We start from the raw sequence: 25,290 nt of genomic DNA, 5'->3' as shown, positions 1-25,290 counted from the left end.
CTGTGAGAGGGGAAGAACGGGGAGAACAGGGAGAGAAGAGACAGAACACAGCTACGAGACGTTAGAACCCGAGCTGAGAGCCAGATGTACTAGGACGGCACACAGAGGGACGAGCCTGCAGGACAGGCCTGCGCGCCAGAGGCAGGGGTCAGGTCTGTCCCCCACCAGCCCAGACTGCGCCACCCACCAGCACGCTCAGAGACAGGCTAATCTCTAACCTTCGCAAAGCTGCAGCAAAGGCACCTCCGTTTGCCATCTAGATTCCCCTCATTCTTTTCCACCCAGATGCCCAACAGCTTTTAAGTTTTGTCTAATGTTACTAAAAGGTCTTTCCTCTACAGGAATGTTCTGAGTGATCACTTTATTAAACCTCTGTTTATTAAATGACCTATACTTGGGAAGTAGATTAAAGGTAGCAACTTGAATTTTAGGGCTATTCACTTTAGTATGTCTCTCTCACACTTAGAAATTATTAAAGTCTACATTGGCTGAACAAATGCATTAACTTTCAGAAAGGGCTAAAACACCTAAGAATCTGGTTTCAGGAAACCCTAGTCCAGTATTAAATCATAAGTTCCAAATCCCAAAGGAGTCCTGCACCACACTGAGGCGTCACAGGGCTACTTTCTGCTGTAATCCCTTGAAGAAAACCTACTTCCACCAGAACGGAGCAGTGATCCCACCCAAGCGAGTTGCTACCCACCCCCCTCTGCAGCCCAAAGAACCATGTAGGCAGCAGGTTCCAGGTCAGCTGCTCCCCCAAGCCACCCGCCTGCCCCAGGCTTCTGCCCTGCATGTGGCTGTGTCTGCATTTCAAGGCTCCCGGAGGATGGTGGCTGCCCGTGGCTCTCACCTTGACCTGGCGCAGAAAGGCTTGGTACTGAAATGGCACCATCGCTGGTAAAGGCCGAGTACAGGTTGTCACTGGAAGGAGATGGCTTCACAGGCTGTAACAGCTGGTTGGGCCCTGTCTCCGGGACGCTGCCAGGAGCGGGGAGGGTCTGCTGAGGGTGCAAGACTGAAGCTGCACTCTGGCCAGACAGGGTACCTGTCAGAAGACACAGTGGTGTGAGGCAGGGCACAGCTCTCCCCCTGCCCTGGACAGTACTGTCTGCTGTTTGTCCCACCAAGGGAGTGATAACAGGTCAGAAGCTACAGACCAAAGGGCAAAAGCCTCTGGACGGGATGGGGAGTAAGAGATGAAGGAGAGGCAACAGGGCTGCAGGACCCCGTCCCTGAAGCTGCTGAGCTGCAGATAACCCGGGGGACTCAGGAGTCCAAGCTGGGTAAGATGACAGCACGTGCAGGAGACAAGGGAACGCCACTGCGTGACCTCAGCCCTGCCTTTTACCCTCTCATAGCTGAGAGTGGTCCACAGACAGTCTCTCCTTAGTCCTTCTGGTCCATGTGTCAATCAAGTACAAAGAGGTGTCAAAAAATGATACAGGGATTATAGAGTAATGCATATTTAGAGTTATTTTTGATAGGCAGCTTTCACTCATTAGCCAGGTGTCCTGAAGTGGACACCTGGCTATTCCTTAGTATAATTAGTGGAACAGAAGTACACTCCAAAAGAAGGCTGAAATTGGGATCAGAATCTAAATTAGCTGCTGTGACTTATGATCTCACATCTCATAATGAATTGGCTCTAACATCCCAGAGAAAAGGTTTGGGCCCCTGAAAACTTGCAGAGAATGGGAAGCTATTAGGCCTGCAAGTGCTGTCCAATACAGTTAACATGAGAACTGAAGAGCAAGTGCCAAGTGTACTGGAGTATAAGTATGTAAGTGTGTTACAGCTGCTTTTACTTACAACTAGTTATCTAACATTACCATAACTTCACCGAAGGGGAAAAACTCTACATAATAGAGAAAAAACAGGCAAACCACAAAAATAAGAGATTATGATTTAACTATTTTTTTGACTATAAATACTAGCATGTTCTTTATTCCCATACAGCTAAATAAAACAAAACTTTAATCAAGGACATTATCACATGACATACCCAAACACCTATATGAAATTTACATTCATCCCAATTGTGATTATGACCACTCCACTCATTAAAAAGAGAGAACTGACCTGGACTTTACTAAAGAGAAAACAGTGTGTTTTCTTCCAGCTGCCTAGGAGTTTGGGGACATGTGAGTTCTATGAGTCAAGAACAACTACACATGAAGGAAACCACCAGACAGCAATACAGGCAACACAGGAAAAGGCCACAGTACTACCCTGTCTTCCAGGCTCAAAAAGAGGTTCTATAAACATGGGGAGTGAAGGCAAGGAAGTGAGACTATAGGAAAGTCAAACTCCTTCACAATTAATTCAACTCAAGTAGCCAATATTCAACAGCTTCTACACACAGATGGAGACAGAAACACAAGACAGGATGGCCACGGCTGACCTGGTCCAGGGCTTTTATTCCCCAAAGAGCTGCTGCGACTGGACTTGCTCCCTTTGCTTTTGGTGGGTCGCCTCCTTCTCCCTGCAAGGGGGGCTGCTGGGGGAATGATGACAGCAGGAGGAACCTTGCCCAGTTTGGTGTATAAAGACTCAATTTCGTGCTTCTGGCGACTCTGCAGGTCCTGAATCTCTTTAAGATGTCTACAAAAGATAACCAAACAATTAAAAAATAGAATAACCACCTCTGTTCCAAAAAGAATTAACATGATTTCACCTTCACGCACAGGTTTACTTACTAATGAATCTGTCCCTCAAATGCACTTAATCTAACTTCTACCAGCTTGAGATTCTCGTCTGTCAGCTCTTCTTGCTGGCCTCTACCACCCAAGCCAATTCCAAAAAGCTCCTAAGTGAAGTGAAGTCACTCAGTCGTGTCCAACTCTTTGCGACCCCATGGACTGTAGCCCACCAGGCTCCTCCATCCATGGAATTTTCTAGGCAGGAGTACTGAAGTGGGTTGCCATTTCCTTCTCCAGAAAAAGCTACTAGCCAACCACAAATGGCTGATGATGTTCCAGAAGGATTTCCTGACTTTGAGGCTCTATACAGGATACTGAACTGGCAACTCAAATCCAGTTTGTCAACTGTGACCAAGAAAACCTGTTCAAGTATTCTACACCCCAGTGCCATTACCAGATTCATTCAGTAGGCTAAGAAATGGTCAAGATTAGGTTAATAACGCTGAAGTGCTAGTGTTAAAAACCACATGTAGCAGTCATGCACAGGTGCTGAGGCAGTTCTGTAACTAGGGATGCCCTGAGTCCTTCCAAGAACTACATCCAGAGGCCCCGCTCCTGTGTCACCTCTCCAGCACCAGGAACTGGGTCCTCACACAGCTCTGCCGGCCACCCTCATGGGAGAAACACACTCACTTTTCCCGTAGTCGGCGAAGCTCTAACTTTAAGTCCTCGTCTTCAATGTCTGACTCATTGTCGCTGCTCATGTAGGAAGAGTTGAAGGAATTGCTGAGGCTCTGACTGAGGCTCTGGGCAGGAAGGCTCTTGGAGCTCAGCTGCGGAGGGGAGTGAGGGCTCCCTGAGCCAGCATCCACGTCCCGGCTGAGGAAGGCAGCCTCCAGGTCGGAAGACGGCCCGTTCAGATGCGAAGGCTCAGACAGTTCGGGTTTCTCTTTCTTTGGCGTCACGGTGGGAGGAATGTCGTGTTCTGAGTCCATGAAAGGAGAGACCACTGGCTCCTCTCCCTTCACCTCAGCCATCTTGTCTTCAGTTCTGGACACAGAGAAGCGACCCACTCTGCTCGCTGTGGTGGTCACCTGAAAACGGCCCACCTTGCTAGGCTGCCCAGCTTCTGAGGCAGGTGGCTGGTGGGCGCTGTCAGGCATGTCTGCAGAGGCGCCCCGGACGGCCAGCCCGTTGGGCTCTGCTTTCACCACGGTGCTCTCGGGGCTGCTGCTTGACAGCACCGAGGACTCTGACGTGCTGGATGCGAAGTGGACAGACTTGGCATCCTCCGACTTACTTTTACCCTCCTTCTGGGGGTCATCCATTGCAACTGAGACCTGACACAATAGACCAAAGTGAGACTAAAGAACTCCCAGACACTCCATTTTCACAACAGATGATAAAACAGTGAAGCACTTCAAGTCCCAGTCTGAGTAGGCTGATCATTTGTTTACACAGGCCCTCCACCTCAGACTGCGAAAACAGAAGGAACCGCACTGCAGAGCATGACACGTCTGCACTGAGATGTGCAGTCAGATGCCCATTCTGAGCAGCTGGCTAAGCCCAGCAAATTCGCTACTTCCATTATCTCCTGTTGTGCACAGGACTCAGATCACATCTTATTAAAATATAAATAACAACAGGTCACAGAATATTGACGATTGCTTGTAAACAAGAGAAACTACAAAGATTACATCCAATAAATGTTAAATGACAGCTAAGCTTCAAGAAATAGGACAACTAGCTAGCGCTAAAGGAAGGATCCAGATTCCTGTGCTAGTTCAACAATGTATTAGAAATACAGTCAGTGAAGCCGCAAACTCCGAGAACACTTTACAAATAAGAAGAATGTGATCCAATACCCCCAGCTTCAAGTGCTATCCTGAGAATAGCTAGAAAGTAGCTAAGAAAACAGAAAAAGATTTTTTAATCCCAAAGCATCTTTATCTCATACTCTTTTTTTTTTTTTTTAACTTTACAATATTGTATTGGTTTTGCCATATCCCTATCACTAACCCAGAAAATATTCACTTGTTTCCCAACTGGGAAAATATAATTACATGGTGTCATTTGATGCTGACTCAGTATTTTCACTATGGAAATCAAACTTAAGTTATCCTAAACATGAAAACTTTTTTATACAAAGATGTTTACTGTTACTTATTAAAAAATTAGAAACTGCCTAATGACTGACAATAGGAGAATGGCTAGGTAACCCTACCCCTAAATGGGAAAAGCTACAGAGAGCTATCAGAAAAGAAGCAGGGTCAATGTCAGGTCCACACATGCACAGAGCAAAAGGAAAAGAGGAGGATGGGCAGGGAGGACAACTGTCCACTGCTTCTCTAAGTATTCTTCAGAGTACTTCAGAATACCACTCTGAGTATTCTTCATTTTCCTGAATGAGCATGTGTTATTTTAAGAGAGGAAAATGATAAACAGCTCTAAAGTGCTCCTAAAAAAGACATATCATTGATGGCAATTAGGTCCCCAAAGACAGATGTAAGTTTCTTATATACACACTCCCACCCCGGAATCGGAAATCCCTTATCATACATACACCACCACTCACCATATCGGGGATCGATCCTTCGTTACACACACACTACCCCTTAAAAGCGAGAGTCTCACCTGAAATCGCCCCATCTTCAGAACACCAGCTGTGGAAGTGGGCGCAAGGACAGGAGCTTCTGTGACTTGAGAGACTGAAAGAACTACACCGAGGAGGAAGAGAACGAATGTCAGCATCTTTTTAGCAGCTTCCTTTCCCTAGCCAGAAGCAGAGTCAACAGAAACTGCGCATTCCAAGAAGAAACTCGTTAGAGGAGAGGAACACTTCCTTTTGTCTGTCCCCCTTCGCTGCGCCCAAAAGGGGAAACGGTTACTGCTCACCTTCCTACCAGACACCTTCTGTGTAAAGATTACATCGCTGTGAAACCCTCTGTCTCCCCTGTATACCATACAGAGGACAGCACACCACGTGGAGGAATAAAAGCCACACAGCAGCAACGCGGCTTCCTGGCTTAGCTCACACGAGAAGAGATACTAAGGCTGACGGGCAGGGACACTATAGCTCTGCCCTGTAACTCAAAGATCATGAGATTCTGTTGAGGACACTAAAGACCCATTTTAAATGGGAACTAGCTATAGCAGACTTTTATAGCAGCAAATGCTCTAATATGTATATTCTTATATTAAAAATCTGTACAGTAAATTAAGAATGGGAGTACTGAATCACTGCCATTTAAAACTCTGACAGACATAAACTGATCTCCAAAAAGGCTATATATATACACCAAGTCTCCAGTGGCTATTAACTTATGAATTTACCAAGGACAGGGGAAAAATATGACGACTTGTAGTTTTATTCTACTGTTCTGTTTCATAAAGGAAGTTAAATATTTTCACGTCTATGTTTGTGTTTTTTTCCCCCGTTATCTTTCTTTTAATTTTGGTCTATGCCAAATTTACAGAAATTCTTTATACTGGCAAAACAAAGTCCTTTTTGTGACAGGCATATACAACACACACATTTCCCAGGTTTTCATTTATCTTTATCTTTGGACGTAACAGTACTTTTCCTCCATGCAGAAATTGAAAATCTATTAATGCTTCTGGGCTGGGTATTAAATGTAATAACAACATCTTTCTCTGTATCAGGGAGTAACAAACTATGATCTGTGAACCAAATCTAGCCCACAGATTGTTTTTATAAATAAATTTTATTGGAACATAGCTCATTCATTTATTATCTATTACTTCTGTGGAGCTACAATAGGTTAGATATTTGAGTAGTTGTGACAGAGACTGGATGGCCAGCAACACCTGAAGCATTTCCTCTCTGGCCTCTTACAGAACAAGTTTGTCAACTCTGCTCTAGATAGTGGGGAAAAAAAGATCCCTTTTGTTTTCTTACAGTTCTGCTTTATGGCAGCATTTTCCATCTCTGTTCCACTCTGAATTTATTTTGGCCTAGGCTAGTGATACATCTTTACTTTTTTCCAGATGGCTGTCCAGTTGTCCAAACTACTTAGTGAAATACCCCATCTGTCTCATTGACTTAAAGGCCACCCTTTTCATATTCTACATTCCATTTTAGTTTGTCCATTTCTAGACTTTCTAATCTATTCCACTGATTTTCAAGTCACTTCTTTCAAAATAAGAGCCAATTCATAGTGTGACTGTCTTGAAAATAATTTAATTTAGAAAGGTCTTAAGTGAAACTTAGCACTTTTAAGGAAGACAGGAAGTAGTAAGAGCATTCAGGCAATCTTACTAATAGTTATACAGGGAATTATACTTATGGCAGGTGATGTTGAGGAGGATGGTTATCTGGGAAAAGGCAACAACAAAAAAAGTGTCAAATTTCCCATGTTCGGTGGGACTGATGGTGAAAAGAGATTTACAACAAAACTTTATAACAACAATAGTTGATATGAACCTACAACTAACATCATGATAAAAGCTGTAATAAAACATTTAAGCTGTTGGTATGGATAATTTTTACAGAATTAAATTTTTTTGGAAATGTGTCTTTTAAAAACAGATTATTTTATAGACATGCCAATTCTAAACAATTCAGAAATAGACAAATAATGTTTAAAACTGAGAATCTGAACTCTTACATGTGCATTTTCACCATCCATGCTGTTCAAGCTTCTATATTTCTATACATCTCAAAAACTAAGAGGCTGTGAATAAATTAACTTTTATCAATATGCTTGAATTTCCTTGTTATGTTTTAGCAAGGATCTGGCCTAGCTAAAAACAGAGTTTTATGCCAAGAAACTATCATTACCCCCTAGGAAGCCACCACTCAAAAAGAAGTAAAAACCTCATGACCCTACTGCTCTAGATGTTAGTATCAGTTCTTGTCAATCAGGAAATACGTAAGAATGTCCTCTGACAGTCTCAAGGACACCTGCAAACTCTCAAGAACGTGTACCTCCCCCCATCAACTACAGGAAGGCCTGGCGTGGGAACAGAGAGGAAGAAGGGTGCTCTCACCATCCTTTGGAAGTTGGGCTTCGGTCTCCACAACTGCTGTTGGAGCCACCACAGACACGGGCTGCAAGACACACACAGACACCACCACGGCTTTAGCGTCAGAGGCTGAGTAAGAGGGTCTCTTCCCTGCTGCCTTTCCACTGGCCAGAAAGACAGGATGTGTGAAGAAACGCTTTTGTCTAAGGTGATTTTTCTTTAATAACCTAAAAACTAGTCTGATATAAAGAAAGATGGATGTTTCAGAGATTTTTAAAAGAAATTTTGAGTCTTAACCTTTCCAAATCCCTTTCTTAATTTTTCTTATGGAATGCTTAAACGTGGATATTCACAGAAAGGTAACTTAAATCAGAACATTATTTTGTCACAAGCCTAAAAGGAAGACGTTAAGACTTCAAACTTAAAAGTGTGGCCTCCTCCCAGGCATAAACACGGAATCCACAGGGCTGGTCTGTGGGAGAGCTCTAACTACAGGGAAGATGAGAAAATCAAAACCAATGTCTTGCTCGGTTATGCTACTAGGTCAGTGTTACTCCTTCATTAACCATCTCATTTCTGTTGACTGGAGCAAAAGCAAAGACTCCACTTCGGTGCTAAAGGTATTCAAAGTGGTCAAGGTCACAGCTTACATCCCAGGAACATAACACATGAGGGTTATGGGGAGATTTTATCAAGGTCATCAGAACTCACTCCAACGGCAGACGTCAGCATGCCACTCTCGGGACTGAGGGTTCTTCTCAGCTGAGCGTCCAGGTCTCCCAGGGGCTGCGGGGGCTGAAGGACACAGCATGGTGAGCACAGCCTTGGGCACGGCCAGTGCCAACGCACACGGGACACACTGCTTCCTGCTCAGACCACATGGCATGTCCTTCTCTGCTCACTCAGTACTAAACCCAATAACCTACACTCATCTTAGCTTTCCTGCTTGAATGATTCACCAAGCTCTCTAAACAGTATCATCAAGTTCTCAAGATACACAAAAACCCAGTTACATTTATGGTTTTACAGTTTTGAGGTCTTCTTTCTTATATCTGTCCTCTCCATAAAAATATATTCTGAAACATGTACAGGGTTGACTGGCAGATTAGCCGTATTGTTCCCTATTTTCTTCTTCAGTTTGGTCTTCTTCCTGAGGACCTGTCCTTGTGAATAACAGTAGGTATTAGCACACCGTCACTGCCTTGGCTTCTATCAACCGTGCGTCTCTCTAGCCTTCCTCTGCTTAGCCTCACTCCCAAAGGTCTAATTTGCAGTTTCTCATTTCACATTTTGGGCCTTCTGAGGAACTGGAATACATGTTTTTAATGAGAAAGTAAGTTCAAGACTTTCACATTCTTTTCCAAAGTTTAGCAGCTGATGGAGTGGGTTCTCTATTGGAGTTATTACTTTATTTAGCAAGTTGCTTAAATTATGGTTTTACTGTGTATCTGGGATCAATTTCCCATGTTTTTTCTTACATCTTATTCTAAAGTTAAGTCCCTAATTTATTTTCACTGTTTACTAGCTTGTCCCGTGTCACAAGCTCTTACATAGCTACAATGGGATCATGCCCAGTACTTTATAGGAATTTGACTCATGTGTGGTATTGGGGGTAGACTGGGAAAGGCCATATTAATTCACAGACTGTAGGTGATTCTGACCCCGAGTGAGCAGAACGGGTGTGAGATGGGATCTCATTATTATGTCACTGGTTTCACTTGTCTCTGAGCAATCTCATGTTAGCTGAGCTCTGCTGGGTTTTGGATTTTAAGATTAATACCTGTTTTTCATAACCATGACCCTCTCATACCCAATTACGTACTTCATTAGGAGGTCACTGAGAGAAATGTCAAACATTCAAGAAAAAAAAGGCCGTTATCAGTTATCAGGGTGGCACCCTTTTCTTAGGAACTTTCACCATTAATTTAGATTACATAAAAATTTTTCACTTGCACAATGGTGTAATCTTTCAGTATTCTACAAAAGTATGAATGACAAAGCAGTTCTATCTTTTGTCAAAATGTCACGTTTGCTATTATTTCCATAAGATATGAAAAAATATTAACAGTAAATGATTTCTAGATGATTTGCTTCTGACTTTAAGTAGGGCCTATATCATCAGCTACGGTGTTTTAAAAGCAAGTTGTTACTAAGTTATAACCAAACAGGAGCCAGAGGCAAGATCCTGCAGTGGAGAACTGCAATAAGCTTTGAGAAAGAAAGGAGGCACAAACAGAAATTTGCCAAGTTGCAGGGCACCTGAGTTAGTGAAGGTCCTGGAAAAGGTGGCAGCTGCTCGCTGGGTGGAGTACCAGCTGGAAGTTCAGTGCCCATGGGCAGCACCTACAGACAATGAAGGGAAATTCAAGTCCGTGAGATGCTGAGCAGAGACAGCATACAGAGAGCAAACCGACTAATTCAAATGCAGAAGCGTAGGAACAGGACGCATCTGGTTAAGGGAACTCTGTTGCCTTGGTTACACTCTGGTATCTATCGTAAATAAAGGACGTTATAACCGTGGCACTCTTAGAAGGGTTACCATGATATACCAATACAATGAACAGAACTTAGTAAAAGGCTGTTCCCGAGAGAAAGCAGAGCAGATGAAGGCTGTTGAACATGAGGCACAGGCCAGGCCCTCGCAAGCCTGTCTGGCACAGTGTCATCAGGCTGTCTGAGGGCACAGCACAGTTTAGAAATAACTATGGGGCAGGTCTGATAGCAAAAGGCATCAGAAATCTAATGCTATCAAGTCATCTGTATGCTGTCTGAGTGAAGCCACTGTACTACCCCTCTGTACAAGGGATCTCACGCCGAAGGCAAGGCAGAAAGAGGGGGAAGCACACAACAGGGGAAACACAGCCTTGTTATCTGGAGAAGAGCAGAGACTGAAGATGGCAGAATGAGAGGAAGGCTCCACAGCAGAACCAGCAAACACATTCTAGTAATCGTATCCTTAACGTTAGATTCACTTCTCCTTCCATCAAATTTACCACCAACTTCCAACTTTTTATAAACTCCAAATTGTGTGTCTATGGAATCTGAGCAAAGCAGAAAGCCTGCTTCATTCTCATGGAAACAAAGACTGTGAACTGCTGTGGCCAGGCACAGCTGCCTCAGGAGCACCCCACACCCTGTGGGGTACGGGCTTCTTCAGTCTCAGTCTGCACCAGTTCAGAAACAACGCCTGTATTTTACCTTCTATACATTCTTAGAAAATCTTATAGTTAACCCCCAATCCTGCCACATTTCAAAAGAGAAAAATCTCCAAGTTCAATGAACATGTATTCTAAAATCACCTTCAATTAATTTAATAAATATCTACTATAAGGAAGCCAAGCATCATTGTAACTATACTACAAGGCTGAACTGAAAAAGTGTACTTGAGGGTGGGGGATAGGGAAGAACAATATTTTCCCAACTATTTCAAAATAAGAATCTTACTGGAGGCTTAGTTAAAGGTGGCTTTGCTGGAGCAGTTTCAAGTTTCACTCCTGGCGCAGAGCTGACTGGGGTGGAAACTTGACCAGGAGTGACCATTGGTATAACTGACAAGCCAGCTGCTCCTAAGGGCAGACTGGTTGGTGGCAAGCAAGTACTGGCAGTGGAAGTCAGAGGCTTGCTTGGTGCAACAGCAGTGGTTGGGAGGCCTGCTGTGACAGCGGTCTCTACAGTGAGCGAGGTCTCCAGAGAGACGGGGGCGTGTTGGGCTCCAGAAGAACTGTGCTCACTAAAGAGAGATCGCAGCTTTTCCTCCAAAGTCTTGATGTCGTCGATCCCGGGAGCTTTGGGTTGAGTGTCGGCGTCTATCTCGGGACAGTGAGTGTGGGGCTGGTTGGGGAGTGGAGCGGGCTGAGGCTGACTATGAACCAGGGTCTGTTGCACAGCAGGCACGCTGACAACAGGTTGTACCAGGGGTGGAATACCGGGTACCTGGGGCAGTAGAGGTGCTGACATGGGTCCTGCCTGGGAGAGTACGGGAGTAGAGGTTACGACTGATGGGAGGACCAAAGGGTGAGCCGCAGCAGTAGGCTGAGAAACAGCACTGGACACTCCTGCTCCAGGGGCGGGAGAGGACGAGGTGGCAGGAAGGGACAGAGCCAGGCCAGTGGTGCTACTATGGGCCGTCTTATCCAGTGCGTGGGCACTGACCAGCACTGTCTCTGCCAGAGCTGGGGCAGAGGTACTGCTGCTGAGAGCAAGGGACGGCAGTGCCGTGAGGCTAGGGCCCAGAGCGGCAGCGGGCACGGCTGTCAGCGTGGCCACCCCGGTCGAGCTGCCTACCGCGGGCTGAGACGGCACAGGCGGAAGCTGAGCAGCAGAGGCAACAGCGCTGCCCACAGCAGAGGCTGGTGTCAGGGATGCGGGTGCAGAGGGGAAAGTGCCTGCACTGGAGGCCCCGCTGCCAGGGGTGGGAGCCTGTGCCGCCTGGGGCGCTGGTAGTGCCGAGAGAACTGCAGGGATGGTGACGCTGGGGGCCACGCTGGAAGGTGCCAGGGACTCAGACACAGGGGGTACAGGGAGACCACTGGGAGGCATGACACCTGTTCCAGGGGCCACTGTCACCTCAGTCTGAATGACCGATGTGGTCACGTCACTAAGAGGGTGGCTTGGGGCAGGGGCTGACACCGAGGCTGCGGCTGCTGCGGCTGGGGCTCCAGGGGCACTGCTCAGGGTGGGAGGCACTGCTGGAAACACGGGGCCTGTCTGACCAAAGTGGGGAGGGGCCGTACTCGGCCCTTCTGCCATCCGAGCATGTCTAAGTTCAGAAAAGGCCTGCTGCAGACTAAGGGATGAGGCAGAGTGAGACAAGTTCATTCCAGGGCCAGCAGATGTGGAAGCAGCAACTGCAAAGGAAAAGGAAAACTCAGACTCAGTTCGTTGTAAAAAGCCAGTTCAGAAGGGTGCCCTCACCTATCCTTGGGAATCTTAACAGTGCCACACACCCAAAAGGTACATGAACCCTCCTGAGCAGGTGTCAGCATGTGACAGGGGAGCTCAAGCAGAGTAGGTCATCTTGTATGAATATGTACTTCTGAAGGGACACGGAGGGACCGCAAGCTGTCCATGGTAGTAGGCATGGAGACACACATGGTGCTGAACCCACTCGGCTTCGGTCATACAGGCTATGTCTAGTGTGGCCTCCTTCCATGCCCATTTGCTTACATCCACTCTGTTCATCATCTATTTCCCTTCTCCATATGTTTATCTGTTGGTTAGTCAATTTTCTACTCCTCTCTACTGTCTACATGTCGTCATTTGACCAAGCTTCCAATCTAGGAGGGAGAGACATAGGATTTATACACGTATGTGGGATAAACAATTTCTTACCCGTATCTGAAATTTCAGTGAAAAGTTTTGATTCTCGTAATCGACTTTCTGGCACAGGACTTACTATAAACCGTCTTCCAGCAGAATGAACAACTTGAGTTAAAGAACTGGCAGGAATGCCTGCTTAAAAAGAAACAAACCACTTAACTGTGCTATTATTACATACACAGTCACCAACACAAAGCTTCAAAATTTCATCATTAGCACACACCTTCTTAGGTAAAAGGTTAGAATAAACAATAAAAAGAAAAGAAATTCACCTATCTGTTGTGGCAAGGAAGATGCAGGAATTGGTTGTTTGAACTCTCCTTCCAATTTCTACAACAAACAAAAGGGATTAAATGTGTTCTCTAACTCAATCTTAATGATCAAGCAAAGCAAATGGCCACATGCAAAGAGAATATAAATGCTGATCGTCGCAGTTACAGGTGTGATGTGGTATCACTGGACGCTCGCAAAGTGTCAGACTAGACGGCTCAGACTCCGCAAGGCAAATTCAGCATACTTTTACCATAAACAGAGCTTCACCATGGGAATGATGAACCTACCTGGGTGCCTGAGAAGCCATAGTCATCCTTGCCATGGAGACTCTCCAAGCTCTGGTCACCCTCTGGCTCCACGCTGACATCCTCACTGAGCATCTCGTCAGCTTTCTCAATGATCTCCCGCACTTGCTCCACAAACGCATCTCTCTCCAGTGCCAGAATAAAGTCATTGTTCACCTGTAAGAGGAACGCGGCGTCAACCTTCCGTACAGTGCTGGGGCTTTAGTCATCCCCACCTTCCGTACAGTGCTGGGGCTTTAGTCATCCCACCACCACTTCTGCCCGTCTGTGTAACACCCATACTGGATTTGATTACCACATAAGTCGGTTCTTCAATACCTAGTTATACACGACCTAGAAAAAAACACCTCTAAATCACAGGTTTGGTGTGCCAGTTAAATTCACACTGAAATAAATATGTTACTGTCAAAACAATTCACAGAATACTGCACATGCGCCTACGGCAGTGGATATAAAGATCAAGGACATAGGAAAAGTCTGGAACTCCAGAGACGTACCATAATTGTGGCTATCTCCTCAGGGTTGTCACCATCTAAATCAAATTTGAATGTAACCATCTTCCGATTGTGAGTCTCTAACTGACATTCTACCACCCGATCTCCCTTATTTGAAACCTAAGAAGAAAAAAAGAAAGGTACTTCATATCTCAGAACACCACACTCAGCTCTGGGACTGAATGTGACAGGTAACACAGGCCAAGCACTGCCTCTTATACTACTAACAAGGAATCCTGAAGAAAATATCAGCCTTTCAGCTACTTATATACTTATGGAGAAGGAAATGGCACCCCACCCCAGTATTCTTGCCTGGAGAATCCCATGGACAGATGAGCCTACTGGGCTACAGTCTATAGGGGTGCAAAGAGTTGGATACAACTGTAGCAACTTAGCATGCACTTGCATACATCTTTCACTAAAGGGTCTGGAAGAAACGTAAGGTCTTTGTTCTACAAATAAAACCGTATTTTTTCCCTAAAAGATAAGACAGTGCCTTCTCATAGAAAGATCGAATGTAACAATATCATTTGGGTGATTAAAAAAAAAAAAGATCCCAAACTTTCATCAATATACCCAAGCTTTATAAATATTTAAAAGTTATTAGTCAACTACATGAGGCCAGAAGTCAGCAACACTTACATTGAGAATTCTCAGTTTGGGGCGGGAAGGCTTCTCGTGACGAGAGCGGCTCCTTATAGACTTCCGATGCAGCCGCTTCGTGGTCCTGCCCTCGTGCCTCCCGCTGGATGAGGGGACATTCTCGTTGCCATCACTCAGGCCTGAAGCCACATCTGAATGTGCGCTGCAAAGACAATGTGCAGTTTATGGTGCAACGTCAACCTCCCTTCTATTCATCCTCCCACCAAGAGCGGAGAACTGCCCTTCATATTTCAACCTCCCTTCTACTCCATCCTCTCGCCAAGAGCGGAGAACTGCCCTTCACATTTCTACCTCCCTCCTATTCCATCCTCCCGCCAAGAGCGGAGAACTGCCCTTCACATACCTGTCTATAGAAGAGACCACCGCGGCTGGCTGGGCAGGCTGTGGCTGAGCCCCGGGAGCTGGCTCTGGAGGAGCCACCTGAGAGACGACCTGAGTGCTCTGTGAACAGAAAGGGAAATTCACACCTCGGCCATAAAGCAGTTTATTACTGACCATCCCCAACTACTAGTCTTTATTTTCCTTATCCCTCCCCTAAGTCCTAAAAGCACTATAACTCTCAATTTCAGCATCTACAGACAGTCGTCTTAAAGTTGCGAAGGAAATTTCTAAAGCTAGTCTCTGGTACAGACTGCATGGTATGTCATCAGCCAGAGGAGCGGCCAGGCAGCAAGAAACTACAACCTGCCATGCGCCAGCATCTCACCACAATGTGCAACCCGGCAGGCAGAGCAAATGCAGAAGACGCTCAGAGCTCTCTCGGAGGGGGCAGAAAGGGCCACTGGGAGCATAGCGGGGGAAGCTATTCTGGTGACTGCCCACGGCAGGAACTTGTGAAAGAAAGGGTTAAGAACGACGGCTAGAGGGCCAGCTAGAGAAGTGAAGTGCTAACAACCGTTATTCTTCTCAAGGCACACTCACTTCCCAACAGAACAGCCAGTGGCAACAAGGCCCCCACACTGGCATTTCATTCTGCTGTAAGAAAAAGTCATTCACAAGTTAGTTTGAAATAGTTTCCAAATGAATCCTAAGCCAGGGAACCTATGTTTCTCCTTTGTCATTTCTATCCCACTGTATGTATGCTTCAGATATAAACATGCAGGAACTCCATTTACCTCCAGAGCTGCTTGCTGGGAGGATGTGGTGGGGGCTTGTGCTAAGCTCACTGCCGGCTGGGACACCTGGACCTGTCCTCCTACACTGCCCACAGGAACCAAGAGACTGGATTCCACATAGGGCTGCACCATTGCAGGAAAGTAACCCGGGGCAGCCAGCGCCTCTGTCGGCATGGGAGGGGACAGGACTGCAGAAGGCAGGCACACAGAAGCTGCGCTGGAGGAGGGGGCAATGTTTGAGTCTCCTGGGTACTGCGATGGCAGTCGAGGTGGGAAGCCCTGTGACAGAAACGAGGAAGGGAAATTAGTGCAGGTTGGGTCATCAAATGAGCAAAACAGCAAGACATGCAAGGGAAAGAGAAAAAGAAAGGCAAGCACACAGCAAAGAAAGTAGCCCAATCTCTAATAATTTAAAGAAGATTTTCAAATGAAATGATTGACTGATTTCGATTTAGAGGACAGGACAGTACCTAACTGAACTTTTAAACTGCTACTTTTTCCGAGATCATTTTAAATAGGAAGAATAAACATAATTCCTCCAAAAAAAACCACCTACTTTCCAGGCAGTCCAACATGAAAATGCAAAAACTCTTGAAGGTATCAGTCATGCCAGTCACATAACGACTTGCTAGTATTCTAAATCTAAACCCTGAAGGTTTCCATTGATACCATGTTGGCTACCCATTACTCCTCCCATAAAAAAACGCAGCCTGATACAACCTACTGTTGAGTCATACCGAGCTCTCAGCCCACAGTGAATGTGGAGAGAGCCATTTTTCTCTCAAGGAGGGGTCTTGGAAAAGATGCAAATGATTCAGACATCTCTACTGGGTCCTTTCTCAGATGTGGACTATTTTGGCATGTCTGGTTGAGAATAGCAACCTGTGTTATTGCTGGTTATTATGATATTCAGTTACTCGGTTTTTAAGTCCCTGATGTTCTGTCATTACGACCAAACGCTCTGGGGCCCTTCATCTGCCAGCCAGCACAATACCTGGTAGAGAATATCTCCAGGGGGAAGTGGCACCTCGGCAGTCTGTCCAAGGCTGGCGGGGATCCCCATGGACTGAACTGCTGGCTGCAGGAGCTGCGGGTGAGCCTGACTCGGCAGCTGGGTCACAGGCTGCAGGAGGGCAGGAAGCTGACTAGGGACCACAGTGGGTGCCCCGGGGACGGCCGCCGCCGCAGCAGATGAAGCCAAGGTGAGCAGAGGCTGACTAACGCCAGCTGCCATCGTGACCGGCAGGGGTGGGAAGCCTGGCTGAGCCACAGACACGTGAGGAGGAGCAGAGGGGAGCTGAGAGATGGGGGGCAGCTGAGAGACGGGGTACTGGGGCAGTAAAGAGGGTGGGAGTGGCTGTCCCACAGGAAGGAAGTGAGCACCAGCATGGACGGGAACGACTGAGGGCTGTGTTGCAACTGGGATCTGAGGTTCGCCTTGGAGAGTTGGTACTGGCTGGGAAACTGGAAGCTGGGAAGGTAAAGAAAAACAAAACAGACAGACTTAAAAAAAAAAAAAAGCAAGGCTGCCAAAAGCAAGACTTGTTTATTAGCCAAAAAGAAAGAAAATTAAAACAAACACCAATCCCTGCATATATTAGTAGTAATAAGTTAACGTGCCAACAGGATGAGGGAGAGGCAGCTGCAGACGGGCGGCTGATGGACTGCTGCTGTTCTAAATCTGTGCTAGAAAATTCCACTCACACTTCACCATCAACAACAGAGAGCTCTTGCATAGGAAATGTCTTCTGCACATCCTGACTGAGGCATGTTTCACAAGCCATAATCCACTGGCACGTTTGCTGTCGCTAAACTTACAACTGCTATTATAGTAATGGCTGAAATTCAAAGGACTTTCTCCCCAGTGGACTTATAGCTCATCCATATTGCTTCCACAGTTCTCATGTCCCACCCAGGCCTGTAAGAGTAGGTCTATGACCATATTCCACTAATTGCAGGATGTAACCATGCCTTTCCACATGGTCATTTTAACACTTATGAAATTAAGATATAACTTACAATTAATGGTGCGTCAGTTCTCAGTGTTACCTAAAATAACGGTGCATTTTACAACTGACAGAGTCTCAGATGTGACAAAATATGACAGGAACAATACATTGTATCAAAATACAAGCACAAGTCCCATCCTTAAAGTTGAAAAAATGTCACTCAGAAAGGTGTATCTTCAATAGGGCTACTTTTCAAGTGACTAGAAGGATTATTTAGGGGAGAAAAAAAAAATCACTCCGTATAGGGTTTTTTTATGACTGTCAGAAGACAATGAGGGCAGGGAACAACATGTAAGTCTATGTGAAAACACGGCATAACTGCAAACCTAGAACAGATACAACTGACAATTCTAGAAAATGTCATCATTGCAGCCCTTTATCAGTTCTACATCTGTCAAACTTATTTTAGGCTGATAAACCTAAAAGTTGAACATTTTTGGATTACCACTGCTTTATAAACCCATTTATATTAATCAATTCATATGTACAAAAGACACGCCATGGACAGAGGAGCCTGGCGGGCTGCGGTCTGAGCGACTGAACGGGAACAATGCACAGAAGTAATGTTCATTCCACTTTGCAGTTTTACCACCAGGGAAGCAGAAGTCATGCGGTGCTCCTTCCAGAAGTGTGGCACTCACCTGTTTTCCCGCGGACACGTGTGGCAAGGCCTGTGGAGGTGGAGGCTGACTCACAGGCTGTGCAATCGTGGCCTCGCTGGGGGCCGATGTCTGAGGGAGCGGATACTGCACCGCCTGCTGAGAGGGGGCTGTTGGCTGCACTCCTTGCTGCTGAGAAGAAAACCATCACTCAGTTTTATTTCAAGTCATTAACAGCATGTTTCTAAGGCAGTACATCTGCTTATCAGTGTCTGTAAGAGATGGCAATTTTAGTAATCAAGACATGCACAAAGTCAAACTCACCAATTCCCCTTTATACATCTTCATTTTTCCTCTGCTGCTCTGTGTGATGGGTCAACCAAGAACTAACCCATGTTTCCGAGTCTGAGTCACCACTGGTTCTTCACCTGACATGCTTCTTGCCCCAGGAGCAGCTCAGATATTTAGACACCTTCAGATCCAGGTTCAAACAGATGTTCTCTCCTCCAAATGCCCTCCCCTCTTTGCTCCCATTTCTTGATAGCAGCTCTCAATGTGGTTCATATTATCTTAGTCTAGTTTCTCAACTGTGTAATTAATTTGCTTAAAGAACAGCTCTGACAATAGCTACAAAATAGAAGAAAACCACTGAATTTTGAACTCTGCCATAGACTAGCTCTTATACCTTTGTGATTGCTCATTTTACTGCCAAAATGAGGTTTCTTTCTTTGAAAACAAGGGCACAACCACTCAATTTGAAGTGCAGCAAAGTGAACGACATCTGGGAATCCAGCATGTGCTGGACCCTCTGGTATAATATGTCTCTACTCAAAGCTGACATGTAACCGTACCCAAATACTAAATTTTGCAGTAAAATTAATGGCCCCCTCTAGTTGAAACTCTGAACTTCACAGCTGACTTTGAAGATTCTCTAATACCTATCAGTAATTTAAAAATTAATTTTTAAATACAAAACAAACACCTGTTTGTAATAAAAATTTTAACCATTATATTACATTAATAGAGTTAAATGAAAACACCCAACCTCATTTCTCCAGATATAACCACAATTAGTGGTCTGGTGCACTTGCTTTATGGATTTTCTGCTACGCATGAGTGGTCACTTACACACATTGATTTAAAAAAAAAAAAAAAAGCCCATTTTTATAAATACTATTCTCTGACCTACCACTTTCATTTATCTATGGTACCAATATCTTAATGATGAACATTTGCTTGACTCAATATTTTGTTACTTAAAATAATGCTACAAACAATAACAGATTTCCACATATGTCCTGGTCCATACAACGAACTAGTTATTGCTGATACAAAGATAAGCTATCTGTGTGTATGTGTTTGTGTGTATGTACCTAATTGAAATACAACAGGTAACACAGATTTGATATATGTACATACTGCAAAACACTCACCACAGTAAGTCTAGTTAACATTCATCACCACATATAATTCATATTTTTTTTCTTGTGATGAGAACTTTTACAATCTTCTCTTAGTGGCCTTCAAACATATAATACAGTATTATCAACTTTAATCATGATGCTATACACTGCATTCCCAAGATTTTTGTTTTACTATTTATTATGCATCTGGACACCTCAATAAGCATCCTAGATTTTGTTAGGTAATCACCTGTAAATAATATATCTGTTCTCCATGATATTTATTTCTTATTTCTTATTACACCAATTAAAACCTTCAAAAGAATTCTGAAATGTAATAGTGACAGTAATTGTGTTTTATTTAATTATTTCCGATACTGTATCCTTATTAACTTTAAAAAATTACGAACTAATGGCTGTTGAATTATAAAAAATTTATTTTCAGCAACTAAGATATATCATAAATACCCAACTTTAAGGCAACTCTGAATATAAGACAATTATGCCCATTTTCCCACTAAAAACTAAAATAGTAGAAAATGCTTTTGGTTAACTTGAATATATTGAAACTTTAAGGAATTCACATGGAAATATCTAAGTTAGCTAAGCCATTAATTTACATAGCTAAGTAAGACTGTGTATTATATAAACAGACTAATTCAGAAATACTGCTTCCCTTGCCTCATTCCAGTTCTTCACATGCAATACATCAGCATCTTTATCTTGAGGAGACCTAGACCAGGAACAGTCTCACTTTTCTGGCACACAACACAGTACCTTTCCTTTAAGTTGTGTCTTGAGGTGAAATCTGCAGTGATAGTAGATTTGTCTGACATCTGTTTGGTTAATATTAGGATAGATGTAGTGTTCTGCAATTGCTTCACAGGAGTATATTCATGTAACCTTTAAGTTATTTACAGTGAACCTGGAATAGTGAGGTTGTTCCCCTAAGAATAAGATGTATGATGTCTCAGCTTATATAAAACCAACTCTGTTAGACACTGCCTACAAACATTCCCAACCATACACATACCATTTAAGATCCTTACAGGCACATCTGTTCTCAACAGTCTTACTTTAGTCCATTCATATTTTTTATGTTATTGTTCAAAGCAAAGAGCAGTGAGAGCCCTCTGATATGAACACTGGATCAAGGTCTGATTATCTAGTGGTCCCCTTTGTTATAAGGGGTAAATCTGAGGAAAACCTCCACCTTATATTTATACATATGATTTACCTCTCCCCTGACCTCCATCATTGTGGAACCTTGCTTACATCAAGGTTTGGACTTAATTAGCTCTTTTCAAAAAGAGCTTCACCTTCACTTTTCCCCGCTATGTTTTAGGCCATATGTGGGATCTTAGTTCCCTGACTGGGGGTCGAACCCCTGTCCTGGTCTGCATTGGGAGTGCTGAGTCCTAATCACTGGACTGCCAGGGAAGTCCTGATTTATCTGTATTCTGGTTACACTGAAGCCAAGGTTGGTTGGTTTGTCTCACAGCTGTCTACCTTTCTGCCTTCCACCTTGCTTATACTGCCCCCTAGACTCCTTATCCTTCATTTGAATATAACTCATAATCACAGTCCAGTTCAAAGGCTTTCACAAACCTACTGATATCCCCCTCTGCTCAGAAGAGATATAATTTCCTCCTTTCATGGAGTCAGACTGCTTGGGTTTAAATACCCTCTCTGAGAAGCTGTGTACATCTGGGTAAAGCAATCAGCCTCTCCAGGTCTCGTCTCAGCTTTCCCATCTGTACAATGGAAATGATGGTACTTGGAGGATTCATGTAAGGACCAAATAAAAAACCAGGTAGAGTGCTTCGCACATTGTGTATAATGTTACTATTATCCTCACTCCTTTTGTAGCGGCTGACATACATGTTTACCAGATGACTCAGGCTCCCTGAAACTAGCCTTCCACAGGCCATCTGGCCCCGTGGCCAGTGATGGGCTGTCCATCACTGCCCACTCAGCACATGGTCCTTCAGAGCATGAACTCAGTTTGGAAAAAAACTGTTTAATTAGTTGCTGTGTGTGTGTGGACTGTCAAAAATAAGCAGTTTTATAGACATACCCTCACTCCTTGCTTAAAGTAATAGAGAGGCACGTATGCCAGCTAACCCTTAAAGAATTTACAGAAAAGTGGCACCTCTGAACAAGCCAGGAGTATATGGTATGGTTTTTTTGCACAATCACCCTGGCTAATAATCAACACTTTAGCCAAACAAATGTTGTTTTAGCGTAACAGCTTGATACCATGCTTTGCATAAAACTGCCTCATGAAATCAGTTCACATAACCTATACAGACTGTGTACGATTTATCGGACAAGGGTGCTTGAAAAACAAAAAAATACTCCTAAGCCTGCGTTGAACAGAAAGTAAGAAATACTTAAGTCTCTACATGTGTTCTGCTGGATGAAATTAAGTCAGTAGGGTAGCTCATGACCTTTCTTGGCGGCAAAATACTGTTTTCCAAGAGAAAGGTATTTTTGGTACCACTTTAAGACACAACATACCATTAGAAGAGATTCCTGAGGAAAACCTGAAAAGACACAATGCCTTATTCATTTTATTTCAGAAACACAGAAATAAAGAAAATTTCAGCTAAAGTTCATCTCTTTCCTTTCACTAATAAAATTAGAGATGGTTTCCTAAGGAGGCACTGGGCCCTGACAGTACGTAAAACATAAATCACATCTAAAAAGAGACTCTAATTGAATAGTACAGAAGATTTACCATCTTTCTTTTCTATATATGGAATCCCAGAAGATAAAACTAACTAAATGCAGCTTCTTGGGCACCTTTGCATAATCCTGAGTCCCCAAAGAACTTTAATATAGGGGGGAAAAAAAACTACTGGAAGAAATCTTAGGTTCTGGTAACATTTCATTCTATCTGCCTACTAGCTATGCAACCCTGGAAAAGTCAGTCCATACTGCATACATTCATGCAGACTGTGATTCTACTTAATTCATCCTATATTTAAAATAAAAGTGTCTGAAGAAAAGCATCACTGCAACAGGCACTTTCGTCTGTACCGCAGAGATAGCCATTTAGTCACACCTTTTCCCAGAGAGTCAGCCACCTAATTCCTTTCAACTGAGAGTTTGCAGAGCTGCCCGCCCGACTGCGCACCCTCTTATCACTGCTACTCTCAAGGGCTTCCTGCACTGTCTGCTTCATTACATGCCCGAATATGAGACATCTAACAAATTCCTTTGAAAAGGAAAAAGAGCATACACTGAAACCTGTACATTTTACCGGTATTGGTAGGAAACTGGTACCAACGGCAGTGTCTGTTCTCACCCAGCTTTATGGAACTTTAAATCTGTGTTCTTATCAGAGGTTGTTAATGTAATTAAACCTGTTAAGGGTGGCAAAAATGTGACTACTTGAATTTAACTATAATTACATACAGATTAAGATACTTGTCTGGAAGAAAGGGCAGAAGCAAGACAAAACAAGTTATTTCCAGCCCTTCCATTCTATAAGACAGAGATGTTGGTCACAGAGAAAATGGATTATGTAGGTACCTCAGAGATAATACAGATCACTGTAATATAGTGAATATTACAATAAAGCGAGTCACATGAATTCTTTGGACTGAATTCCTCGTGCATATAAGTTATGTTTATACCTTACTGTAGTCTATTAAGTGTGAAATAGCAGTATGGCTAAAAAGACAATGTATGTACCTTAACTTAAAAATACTTTATTGCTAACAGATGATCACCATCACCTGAGCCTTCAGCAAGTCATAATCTTTTTGCAATAGTAACAAAGATCACTGATCACAGATCACCATAACAGAATAATAATGAAAAAGCTTGGAATACTGTGGGCATTACCAAAATGTGACACAGAGGCACAAAGTGAGCAAATGCTGTTGTAAAGGTGGTGCCGACAGACTTGCCTGAAGCACGATTAACACAAACCTTCAATTTTTTGTTTAAAACAACAACAAAAAAAATTGGTACCTATGAAGCACAATAAAACAAGGTTTGGCTATATAGCCAAGTTAATCTTGTACAAAGAACACCTCATCTTAAGCCAGCATCACGACTACATGATCACATGCTGGATGATAAGCAGGCCATCTGTAATAAGAATTAAAAACTTAAGTTTCAAAAATTAATAAAAACAAGCCAATTCAGAATTTGGTGGTTTGAAAACACACTTTGTAGGGAACTATTAACAATATAGTTCATTGGGAAGTTTTTATGACACATGTAGTGACTATAAATTTTATTTGTAACGGATAATAAATACTCAATTGTGCCCCTAAAGCATTATTTCCTTATAAATAACTACTGCTAACTAATAGCAATGATGATCTACAGATTCATAATTTTAGAATCAGCAGTTTTGCTGTTGAATACTTCAGCACTGTATCAATCTCTTGAGCTCTCTGTACCTTTGGGAACAAACTCCCCCAATCAGAAGTTTAGAACATGTTATAAAAGTTTCTGAAAACGGTTCCTAGGCTTTCATTCGCTTTAGCATAAAATCTGATACCCCATCCCACAGATTAGAAATAATTAAAAAGGTGTGTAGAATCATTAGAGTCAAGCACAAGGAAAGCAATGGTAAAACGTTCATAAAAGAACAAATCATGAAATATACAGAAATAAAATTGATATTCTGTGTAGAGTTGATCCTTGAATAACATGGATTAGAATGGCACGGATTCACTTATACGTGAATTTCTTTCAGTACTATACAATCCAAGATTAATGAATCCATGGATATGTAACCATGAATAGGGAAGACCTACTATAAAGTTACACAGATTTTCAACTGAACAGAAGGCCTGTGCCCCTAACCCCCCGTGTTGCTCAAGGGTCAACCACATTGTTAAAACAGCATAGAATCATCTGTTTAAGAAGGCACATAAATTATTTCAGGAAAAATTCTTTTGAATTTTAATATGTGTCTAATCTAATAGACTATTCAAAAATACATTAAACAAAAGATTCTTTAAAATGTTACCGAAGACAAGAAATGTTATGTTTCTCGATTTTCCTTTCAAAAACTTAGCAAGCCACTTACATCAGGAACCCAATTCATGAAAGATGTAAACAGGGTTCTGGATAAAGCGCAGCAATGAGTTGCTCTCACCTGCTGAGAATGCTGCATGGGTTGGGAGGATGGAACCCCTGTTAAACTACTTGAAGATGGCTGACCCTGGCTCTGCCCCTGTGCCTGAAGGAAAGAAGTGAATACAAAAAATTAGAGCAGCCCAAAGGTACCCATGCACAGAGGTCAGGGTTCTGCAATAAACATATGAGTTCCTGAGAGTCTGCCTGAGCAAGATGAAACATTAGCTTGATCAAGTATGGAGGGAGAGATGGCTGGGGCAGGTTTTTAAAGAGAAGGGTAGAGAAGGATCATATTATAGAACATACCATGCAAAAACCACTGATGGTTAAAACCTAACCTATCCCACTGCTCAGGCTATAATTTTTACCAAAATAGTAA

At 43.5% G+C, this 25,290-nt stretch overlaps 1 protein-coding gene across 36 annotated transcripts in view; it reads right to left on the bottom strand.

Annotated features, from left to right (window-relative positions):
- The window catches only part of WNK1 (WNK lysine deficient protein kinase 1), a 130,343-nt gene that overhangs the window by 8,213 nt on the left and 96,840 nt on the right, over positions 1-25,290 (bottom strand). For 11 of the 36 annotated variants that reach the window (XM_059887115.1, XM_059887118.1, XM_059887120.1 and 8 more), the window contains 18 exons: positions 24,931-25,014; positions 18,448-18,597; positions 16,792-17,268; positions 15,798-16,076; positions 15,026-15,123; positions 14,662-14,824; positions 14,023-14,139; positions 13,508-13,681; positions 13,220-13,277; positions 12,960-13,082; positions 11,073-12,475; positions 9,888-9,971; positions 8,340-8,423; positions 7,653-7,713; positions 5,277-5,359; positions 3,336-3,982; positions 2,405-2,604; positions 854-1,048 (listed from right to left, as the gene is read on the bottom strand). In XM_059887115.1, the coding sequence (XP_059743098.1) occupies positions 854-1,048; positions 2,405-2,604; positions 3,336-3,982; positions 5,277-5,359; positions 7,653-7,713; positions 8,340-8,423; positions 9,888-9,971; positions 11,073-12,475; positions 12,960-13,082; positions 13,220-13,277; positions 13,508-13,681; positions 14,023-14,139; positions 14,662-14,824; positions 15,026-15,123; positions 15,798-16,076; positions 16,792-17,268; positions 18,448-18,597; positions 24,931-25,014 (4,480 nt within the window). The remainder of the gene's footprint in view (positions 1-853; positions 1,049-2,404; positions 2,605-3,335; positions 3,983-5,276; positions 5,360-7,652; positions 7,714-8,339; positions 8,424-9,887; positions 9,972-11,072; positions 12,476-12,959; positions 13,083-13,219; positions 13,278-13,507; positions 13,682-14,022; positions 14,140-14,661; positions 14,825-15,025; positions 15,124-15,797; positions 16,077-16,791; positions 17,269-18,447; positions 18,598-24,930; positions 25,015-25,290) is intronic. The other 25 variants (XM_059887116.1, XM_059887119.1, XM_059887124.1 and 22 more) reach the window with 15 other exon arrangements.

Source organism: Bos taurus, chromosome 5, assembly GCF_002263795.3.
Source record: "Bos taurus isolate L1 Dominette 01449 registration number 42190680 breed Hereford chromosome 5, ARS-UCD2.0, whole genome shotgun sequence".
NCBI classification, from domain to species: Eukaryota; Metazoa; Chordata; class Mammalia; order Artiodactyla; family Bovidae; genus Bos; species Bos taurus.
This window is presented reverse-complemented; position numbering and strand designations above follow the sequence as displayed.